The 11,328-nt window shown below is 30.3% G+C and overlaps 1 protein-coding gene and 1 long non-coding RNA gene across 2 annotated transcripts; both read left to right on the forward strand.

Annotated features, from left to right (window-relative positions):
* Nucleotides 1-6,759: 6,759 nt before the first annotated feature.
* On the forward strand, nt 6,760-8,183 carry AT1G16500 (filamentous hemagglutinin transporter). The gene is made up of 2 exons (NM_101515.3): nt 6,760-7,287; nt 7,425-8,183. Exons 1-2 carry the CDS (start codon nt 7,060-7,062, stop codon nt 7,974-7,976), a joined length of 780 nt encoding a protein of 259 aa, NP_563999.1. The 5' UTR covers nt 6,760-7,059; the 3' UTR covers nt 7,977-8,183.
* A 2,561-nt stretch (nt 8,184-10,744) lies between these two features.
* Nucleotides 10,745-10,966, forward strand: AT1G05233. Its single transcript, NR_138859.1, has one exon. It is a non-coding gene; the product is annotated as an other RNA (long non-coding RNA).
* Nucleotides 10,967-11,328: the final 362 nt, after the last annotated feature.

Raw genomic sequence — 11,328 nt, forward strand, 5'->3', positions numbered from 1 at the left:
ATAGAACAATATGGTTATCCAAAACCTCTAACATTTATATATCTTTTACTTTTTGAAAATTGTTATAAAACAATATCGTAAGCTTTTACCACTACTTTAACTTTAGTTTATGGTACTCAATTTAGTCATTTTGGCCATAATATACTAACCTAAATTCTAAAGATACAATGTATATCCACTACTGATTAATATTACGTTCATCAATCTAAAGAAACATACATATCAGCATCAATCGCTTACTTAATAGGAAGTTAAGTTAAAGATTCCAAATCAATAGTATGATTTATATTCCATATGCCAAACAAGATATGACGAAACACATCATGCTTACGTTAAATTATATGACGAAAATTAAAGTTGACATGGTGTTATTTTGGCAACATAAATAAAACTCAACTAGCAACTACAACAACAACAATTTTTGTTCTCACATGCATGTCCTGTATAGTTTTGTCTTTAAATCAAAACATATAACCAAAAATCAATTAGTATATTGATGGATCTTCTAACATAATAAAGAAACTTTTTTGGAGAAGATATAAGTATTTATTCGACAATAGCATTATTGTGCATGCATCTCTAGTAAAGTTATAATCATATGTTCCTTTGTTTGGTGAACAACTTACGAAAATGTTATTTTAACTAGAACCAATTAGGTTCGCACTGGAAAAAGAAAAGTTTAGTAAACTAGGTTGAAAAAATGGAAGAAAGTTGAAATATCCCAATTTGCATGACGAAAGCAAACGTGTTGCTATTGGCACGCCTCTGTCTCTAGTCTTTGATTTGGTTCGGCCGCCCGTTTTCGTAAATAAAATACCACAAGTACAATGAAATGAATCCGTAGTACATTTTCTGTTTACTAAGGTGTGAATAATAGTTGAATTTGCCTTTTAATATTTGTACCGCTAACTAGCTAGCAACGAAGAGTGGTGAACGTATGTTACAATATAAGAAATTTGGTCTATATCTTATTGCGGTTGGACTGCATAAATGTGGTACAACAAATTAATAATTCTATGTTAAAATGTATAAAATTATACTTTGGACTAGTACTGGTGAGCGTCATATATTATCCCTTTAAAGGAGAGATGGCTCCCTAATTCAACTATTCGGTCTCAAACGTATTAAAATGTATAAAACTGAAATGAGCTCAACTGTTTAACAATATAATTCTCTCTATTCTATAGTTGTTTCATGTTTGAATAGAGAACCATATTTTTAATTGATTGCAACGTTTGTTCTTTTTTCTACAACAAAAGTTACAAAACAAAAATACTAAATAGAGGATGTATATATGTTTGGTGACAGTATGTATGTACAATATAATGTATTTGTTTGGTGAAACACCAAAGTTTTTTACTAATAGAAAGATGTTTTTATTAATAGATTTGATTATGCATTTGATTGGTGACTGGTGTGATACTAATGGTCATACTCATACGTCGGTAGCAGTTGAGCAAGATCTTGTTTGCCAAACAAATTAATTAGGATTATATGTATATTTCTTGGCAAAAACAAAAGAGATTTATATTTTCTTTGCCTTATGTGCAATGAAATTCAGAAATGCATCCCTACTGCAATTCGATTTGGTCAAAATCATTCAACGTCAAGATCATATTCACTGACTTTTTGTTTATAACAATGGTCTAATAGAACAAGTTATGTATATATAATAGTGTGTTCACATCATAAACCAACTATAAACTATTTGAATTAGAAATTATAATATATGTCTATTTATTGATGTTGTTGTAATAATAGTTTTTTTTTTTTTTTTTTTTTTTTTTTTACTAAAACTTACCTTCATTAAATGGGAAAAGTTACAAAGTGCCTCCAGATCGAGTAACACCTATTAGGAAACAAACATACAACAACCACAACAAGAGCACATTATCAATCAAAGAGACCAAACCAAGTGGCGAGGAAGTTTGTAATAATAGTTTAAGAATGCATGCACGCATTGTTTGATATATTTTGGCCTCTCGCGTTTAATTTTTATAATTTAAAAATAATTTAAGAAATACATATATCACAAGTTACACACAAAAATATAGTTGATTGTAATGGATGAACTTTTTCATGTTTTGGAGTTTCTGAGTTTATAAATAACAACTTACATCTCAACAATTAATATGTAATGATAATACATTATACATCTGGCAAGTGATTAATTCAGAATAATGGAAGTTTAGAATATGATATGCTGAGTCATGTCTTCCTATGTTTTTTTTTCTACAGATTCTCATGTCTTCCTATGTTAATTGAACAAAAATATAGTTGATTAAAATTACCTAATCATTACATGCATGACGTGTGTTCCATAACTTGAAAAATGAAAACATTGGTCGATCGAATAATTATAAAGTAACTCCAGTGTGGCACCTAATCTTGGAAAATATATAAATAAAACTTTTACAATTATAGGAGTTGGTTGGTAGAGGATTTGCTTAAATAGTGATGACATTTTTCATAAGTTATGACTACCTAACTAATCACTCATAAGGTCCAAACACAGGACTCATAAATTTATATATAATTCAAAAAAAAAAAAACGCATAATGTAAGAAACAAAACAAGTACGTGATGGATTGAGAAAAAGAGAGACGATCACATTACATATGCATGACGCATCGTTAATTATTATTATTTTATTAAAAAATTTTATCAATTATGAAGAACCTTTGACAAAAAAAATTCTTGTTATCAATTTTTAAGGAAAGCTCATACATAAATACTAAAAATTGAAATAAACAATGTTATTAGTACAGATTTTATGCTGTACAGCATGCTCGGAAAAAATAAGATTTAACGACATAAATTCTACGAAACAAATATTTATTTAGGTTAATTACAAAAGTAATACTGATAATAGAAAAGAATATTAATAAAACTAAAATATTATGTAAAAACCTAACTTATTTATACGTTTAAGTATATATAACTTAAACAAAGAAATGTTTTCTCGTTATTATATACATATAGAGTTTTCTATCATCATACATGCAAAATAAATGCATTTGCTGATGTTAAAAAACAAATCTGAATAATATGGTTTTGAAACATTTGTAGCTTTACATTTATATGGGCTTAAGATATGATAGATATATGGGCTTTTAAAGTCTTTAAGCCCAATCCTCTAAAACTATAAGTGATTTTCATTTTCGAATTTTCAGCCAATGTAAGTTTGATAGTGGTGCGGCGGTGAATGCGACCGAGATGATTGTAATTTTTAATAATGTTTGTTTGATTAGGCTAATGCGTGAATCGTGATTTGCATGGAAGATTATACGTAGGATCAAAAGTGACGACTACATTGCCTTGTAAATTGTAACCGTGATTTCCCTGGAGTTTGCATCTACAATTAGTAAATTACTGTCTGTTGATTCATGTCTTTGTACAGATGACATGTCATTTCTTTTACGTTATCACCTTTGATATAAAAATATAAGCCTAACAGGCTAACACCTGTTTAATAATTTTACAATACTTAATATAATCTTAAACTAAAGGTAAATACTAGGGTAAACATAGTGTATTTGTATATAAAATATACAAATATTGTTAACTGAATACTCCCTCCAAAATTTGGTTATGTAACAAATAAAGCCAACTTGAAACAGACTCCATATTCCAGACACTAAAAGGTCAACAAAATTTTGGTAAAAGGAACATTGAACCATTTGTACATTGGAAGCAAACAAAAAAATACTAAGAAATATTGAAAAAGTTGGTTGGTGGTGGAAAATCCGATCTCAGACTGCTGCAACTTCCTTATGGCCTCGGAATTTAAGGTTTTCAGATGCATTTTTTAACAATTAAAGTGAACATAAAAGGTGAGTGCCATTTAATTTTTGTATTAAAAACCCTTACCGATCTCGCCTTTAAATGCATTCAAATCCCAAGACCAGTCTCGCTACCATTAATAAATATATGTCCAATTTAATTCATACTATTACTATATGTGTCTCCCTGTATACATTTAGGGCTTAGCCGTCTAGTTAGGAGTAACTCGCATATATTGATTTCTGCTAGAAATATAGACAAAATAAATAAATAAATTTTTGTTTGGTACAATACTTTATTTGTTCCAACCAACTACTCCAAATTAAAAACTCTTTCCGTTTCGTGAAGAAAATCTTTAAAACCCATGGAGATTAATTTTTCAGTTTTTATGTACTATTACGTTAACAAAATATGACGAGAGATGTTTAAATAGCATGAATTACTACTGGTTCATGATTATGGGAATCAAGTGTTTAGTGTGAGCTAGGAATAGTGCATTTATAATTATTTTAATTATATAACGTAATCACTATTTTTTTATTTAATATGTGTAAAAATTGAAAAATTAAGAACGTTGTGTCCATCTATATTGCCCGCTTACTTATTAAATTTGATACATGTTATAATTTATGAAAAATAAAAGGTACGTGCATGTATTTTGAACAGTATTGTGTGTGTTGAAAATTAAAGTGTTTTATTAATTGTGCTGGTGTCATGAGAATATCGCCCGTGAGCATCATCACTTCCTCACCTTTTTACTTGTACTATAAGGAAATAGAAATTTATGTTTATCATAACGTTTTCAACGTTATTATTTAAAGCTCTTAAATGCACACCTTCCTTATTTTCCTAGAAACTCCATTTAACTAGTTGTCCCACCAATATACATTTTTGCAATTTTTTTGCTTATTATCGGATACTAGCAAATAAACCATACGCATTTGGTAGTAATTAGCACTTAAATTTCGAGTATGTGTTGTTTCTACCAATGTAAAGAAGGACCGTCATTAATTCAGTTTGCATGTTGAGCACATTTTCCGATTAATTAAAAAAAAAAAGAGAGAGAAAGTAAATACTTTAAATGCGTTGATTATCAAAGATTCAAAAACACATAAAATTGTGTACGAAAAGAGTGAAAGAAAAAAGTTAGATAATTGCCTTATTGGATTAGTTGGATGAACGGAAAAGTTCGTTGCCACCTCCGACGGAAAGATACGTCAAACGTGGTCAAGAGCCCATGCAACAATCTAGCCTAAAAAATATTTTAAAATAATAATAATAATAATAATCAAACCTTTTCCTTATAAATTTAATTAATAAAAATTAATTGGTAAATTGCTGATTTATGTTGATATTATTTATATATATTGTAGATTATAAATATAAATGATATTCTTATATTTTAAAAAGACAATAGAACGTTACAAGTTTGAATAATAAATTTTGACCGGTAAATTGATGGTTTGTGTTGATATCATTACGTATTATATATTATTGACAAAAAACATAAATACTGATATTTTTAGATTTTAAAATTTGAAAATAGAACGTTATAAATTTTAACTAGTAAGTTGGTTGTTTGTGTTAATATCGTTTGTATTATATAAAATCGACAAAAAAATAAACGATATTTTAATTTTTCAAAAGGTAATAGAACGTTGTAAGTTTAAATAATAAATTTGACTGATAAATTAGCAGTTTGTGTTAATATCATTGTATAGATTATATATTATTGACAAAAAACGTATATGACATTTTGGATTTTTAAAAAGATAATAGAACATTATAAATTTTAATGGTAATATCGTTGTCCATATTATATATTATCGACAAAGGTTCTAAAAAAGACAATACAATCTTGAAAAGTTTTTTTCTAACGCCTTATAACGGTTACTTTATTTAATTTAGTTCTCTATAATTTTATATTAAATGAATATTATCAAATAATTTAAATTTATATCAAATTATAACAATAGTAGTATAATTTTTTTTGTTTCAGTTAACTTGAAATCCTTAACTCTAAATTTCAAACGTTAAATTCTTAGAAAATATACCATGAATATAAAAGTTGAAATTCTAAACTCATAAATCATAAAATTTAACTCACAACAAAAATATATTTTACTCTAAAATATAAACTAATTCACCATAGTCGAATATAGGTATGCAACAACAGAAAGAATATAGGTATAGACAGACTGAATAGTGGCTGAAATTATTGGGGACATAAAAAACATATCCAACCTATGGCCTTAATATGTGTAAGAGTTTGGTTCTAATAAGATTTCGAAAAGTCAAGAAATATATGAAGGATATGTTCTTGTTTTATCTTTTTTGCTAAAGGGATATAGATTGGTGTTAAACACATAATACTAATGGTGGTTTACTCTAAATACCACATTCGTACCAATACCTACTTCATTAAATATCTTTGACGTGCCCAATAAAAAAGAGAAGACGAAGTGCATTAAATACATGGTTCATCAATGCGTGTAGTTAATTGAGTAATTAATTGAATTTGAACGTAAGACTAAGAAAAATTTGAAAATTATGATTACAACAAGTAGAGAGAGAGGAGTATGACAAGGGGTAAAATATGTAATTTAATGGATAGAAGCTTGAATCTACTTGTAGTTTCCATGCATTTAATGCGTTTTATTTTCTTAGCATTTATTACACTTTGTGTCTGCTTCCTCCTTGAATTCCTCCCTCCACACCTTTTCTTTGGCCTTTTTGCTGTTAATTTGTTACTCTTATTTATTTATTCATTTAATACTTATGTTGGCAACAACAAAAAAAAGAGTTTGAAAGTTTAGTTCGTCGATGAAAAAGATGATTCATAAAGTTCTGAATTATGGGTTTGATGATATTTACCTTAGCCTTTTTCCACTTAGGCATGAATGGAATGGGTACAATCTCCAGTTTATAAACGTATGACAAAAATATGAAATATGAAATGATTCATATACTATCTTTCACAGATTGTAAGGTGTAGAATACAAAATTACACATGAAATTAAATCTTTCACGGTAGACAAAAGATGGTACAACAATAAAGAATTTCCATGCAAACAAAAGTATCCTAGTATATTCACAATAAATGAAAGAAATTAATTGGCTATAAATTTACTACTTATAACCGTCCTCGTAATTAACTTTGAGAGTAGAAGGCTCTGTTTTTCTTACAATGGCCCCATCTATATAACTCTCTCTCTGCCTAACAGACCCCATAACTGACCTCCCCTCTCTCTCTCTCTTTCTCTCTGCTTTCTTGGTATGGCTGCTGACGTCAGCTCTCTCGTACGGATACTGAGTAGGTTCAAGGATGATCGGACGGTTGTAAAAGATTCCACCGGACCAAGATCCACGGTGGCGCTCATGACACGCGATCTCCTCGGAATCGGCGGTTGTGTGGGTGGAGGAGGAGGAGGAGACGAACAGTCGCTGGAGCTTGACCTTGACGTCCAAGTCCCTAACGGATGGGAAAAACGTCTCGACTTAAAGGTTCGTCGCTATTTTCTTTCTTCTTGATTTTTGTAGTTTCGTGTTCTCGAGAGAATTTGGAGATAAGAAACTAACAAAACAGAGAGGTTTCCAAAGATTTGAATGATTTATAGATTCGTTGTGATTTTTTTGAACAGTCAGGGAAAGTGTATCTGCAACAACAATGCAATTCAACGAGCTCGTCATCATCGTCTCATCATCATCATCATCATCACGAAGACCAAACCAACCAAACAGTTCCAAGATTTCAAGATTTGAATGTGCCACCGATTTCCGATAAGTTTCCGGCGAAACCATTGTTAAGCCTCTTCGACGATGACGACGACACAAGCCTTGAACTGAAGCTAGTTCCGTCTTCTATCTCTCGTCCTCTTCCTCCTCCTCTGTCTTCTTTTTCTCCAAATCAGTCTCTCTCGTATCTATCGAGTGTTTGCACACTAGATAAGGTGAAATTGGCTTTGGAAAGGGCGGAGAAAGATACAAAGAAACGCCAATCTCCTGAAGATGACGGCGTTTACGATGGAACCGCTTCTGCCACCGTCGCGGCGTCTCAGGTGGCGGCTGGATGTCCAGGGTGCTTATCGTACGTGTTTGTGGCAAAGAACAATCCGAAATGCCCGAGGTGTCATTCGTTTGTTCCTTTGCCTGCCATGAAGAAGCCTAAGATTGATCTTAACATTTCGATGTGAAAAAAACTTTGGGGGATAGAATTGAATGGTTTTATTTTGTAGGTTCGATTTCTGTAAATGATAGATAAAATCAGGGGGTTTCATTGAAAAGAAATTAAATGCAGAAAGGAAGAGATGGATGTTATTTTGTAAATTGTTATGTAATGGATTTTCTCTGATGAATGAATAGTTGATCTTTAATTATTTGAAAAACGCTCTAATTAATTAGATACTACTAGAGAGTAAGAGGTAACCAAATTATACTCTTATATTATTTGGTCAACATATTTCATTATATTTACTTCAACTGTACTGGTATTTATTCCGCATCTTAAAGAACCCAATGTTTTTATTTGTCATATTAAGGAAGCAACTTAAGTCACGGGTTAGTTCAAAGTTAGTTGGAGAAATTTATATAAGTTACTTTATTATTCTCTCTGTTTCGAGATATATTTTAGTATATGTTTAGTTTTTATACATGATGTATACTGTATAAAAACTTATTTGCAATTACAAAGTGTATACCATTGTTTGTATATTCATATTATTTAGAAAATTTCTTTAGTATTAAATTAGGTGTAAACTAAAAGGTAAAATAAAAAACATTCAATGAAAAAAAAAATCTAATTTCTGAAACGAGAAGAAATATTCCACAACATCTAGTATTTGAAACGGATGGAGTATTTTGAAAATCATATTCTTATACAAAATGCACACGCTTGCAGCCTTAAACAATCTGGCTTGATTCTTTTATTTTAGTGTAACGGAATATTTACATTAAGGTAATCTAATGACGTTTCAGTATTTTCAAGTATCTTTTGTTCCCAATGACATTAAGTGGAGTATGACGAATTCACCGTAGACATAGAGTACTGGTAAGGCTACTTAATACATTGATTAAACCGACGAAAAATGAGAATTTAAGTGGAATAATGAGTCATTAAAGTTTGCTGACCTAACTCCACTTCCATAGGGTAACGATGCATGTTAATGCACACGCATATACCGTATAAAAATATTTTTCGAAACAAGTAATCTTCTCAAAACAATATTCATGGATTAAAAAAAAAATCACTATAAGAAATTGCTAATTTTATTCAAGTGAGTACACTGCTATTACAACAATAGAAGAAGTGTTTAATAATTGTTTCAGTAGGACCTTAAGTAATTAAAATATCTCGTGGAATAACTTTTCCATTTAACACATTCCTGATGGAGTACGGATATACGCTTTGGTTGGTATTTGTCTTTATCAAATATTGAAAACGTTTAAGTGTATTTATGAGTCAACCGTTACAAACTTTGGTCCAAATCAATACATTATTTTAAAACTCATATCACACCAATATCTGAAGTAAATAAGTCACTTTAAACATCAACAACTTATTGGTAAAAATGCCAGAATTCGAAGTTTTTTTGTGTGTGTATGTAAGAAAGTGTTCCTCAAAGGGCCATCGGTATTCCTAAAGAGATTTACCATATGGTAAAAGATAAAATGGATTGGGGTTGAAGTCTTTGTTTTGTTAACTAAACAAAAAAAAAGGGAGAGAAAGAGAGCATGGAAAGTCATGCTAGTGAAAACAAAGTCAGTTAATTGGATAGCGACCTCTACTAATAAATACCAATTAATGCTCTTAAAACAATTTTGAGTTATTATTTTTTAGCTTTAAGGAAAAGTCTAAAATCTTCGAGTCAGCATCTACATTAAATTATGCTGGCACTTAGTATTGCTTCAAAGGCAATCCCGAAAAGGAAGAAATACAATTTCTGATTGTAAATAATATTCCACGCCATTATATCGCACGTCACTATTCATTTGCAGATACAAAAATCGTAATTAAGTAAAGGGACGTGAATCTGTCTTTAAAACAACGAAAATTCAACTTCCGATCCCTACTTTATACAGTACTTTTCTTTATTTAAAAAAAACTCCTCAATATTTCCAAAAAATCATTGACCAGAACATACATTTTATACGTAGACATTTTTTTCAATATCTTTATCAGAATTTTCGTTTTCAAAAATTTAAAAAATTGTAAAAACAAATACCGCTCATTATAGAAAATAAATTTGGTAAAAGAATATAAGTAGATTTATGATTGCTGAAAAATATTTGTTAGTCACCTTAAATTTTGTTGTTTCAGAAATTGCTTCCATTTTTTTCACACAATATGTTTGTTTTCGTCTGCCCGTGACTATGCAATAGTGAATAGTCCCGTCTTAAGTCTTCGGCCTTCTCTTGATACGACCTTGTTTAATCAGCTAGAAATTTTTAAAAGGTGTGGTGTTCTGGTGCCTTCTCTTAATACGTTACTGTTATTGAGTTTCACTAAGTTATAGGCTTATAGCTTACATAGCTTTTTAAGAAGTTAGCTTACAAAGTAATCTAGGCCCATATAAAAGTTAGTATGCTCAGGCCCAATACGATGATTGCTTTTGTATGCTCTGTCGAGAAAAAGCCTAGACCTATAAATTTATTTTCTAAAAAATTTCAGTCACCGATGATTCCATGGGAACTACGGGGAAAATAAGCATACGAATTTATTTTGTCTGTTTAGTATTTCAATTAATACATGTAATATACTCAGTTACTTACACGACTATGAATACATATGGTTGTGGTTATTGATCTAGGGATGTTTCCTAAAACCTTCTATATATTGCGTCTTCTAGAATTCTTAGTTCGAATCTTATCTAGACAAAATTTAGGTTATGATAGGGAGATATATAAGTCTCAAACCTTTTGAAAAAAAAAAGTTGTACATTCATGAAAGTACATATACAAAAGTTGGTCGTTGGTGTACGCCTGTACGGATTTAAGGTTGCCCAGCTGCAACTCATGCTTTTATTTTATTTTTTCACTATATACATATGCGTACTTGTTAGCTTTAGCTTTTTTACTTAAGTTTCCCCAACTTCGTACGAAATAGAAGCACACATGTGCAATAAGATTTGCCAAATCAACCTTCTAGGCTTCTAGCCAATAGTTGACTGCCACATCACTAATTCTGCAGATTCGTGGATATTATAAAATTTGTAGATCTCAATATTCCGGCAAATAGTCCAACACCGTACCGTACCATCCCGATTCATGATTTTCATCTTCTTAAATAATTGTAGTTTCATACACTGGATATTTCTTGCTCTGGTTTAATTAAGACGAACTTTGGTTTGACTGTTACAATGTTGAAGAAAAAGTGCTTCTATATTTTCCATCTAATTATTTGAATGAATGCAGATCCACTAATCGGTTTGACTTTAATAGTTACATAAAACACCAAAAAATATTTATGTATATCACATTTCTTTTTTTTGTTCTCTTGCAAAACTTGTCGTTGCTGTTTTGCTCAACAAAAAAAGACTTCTTGTTGTT

This window comes from Arabidopsis thaliana, assembly GCF_000001735.4.
Source record: "Arabidopsis thaliana chromosome 1 sequence".
Lineage (NCBI taxonomy): Eukaryota > Viridiplantae > Streptophyta > Magnoliopsida > Brassicales > Brassicaceae > Arabidopsis > Arabidopsis thaliana.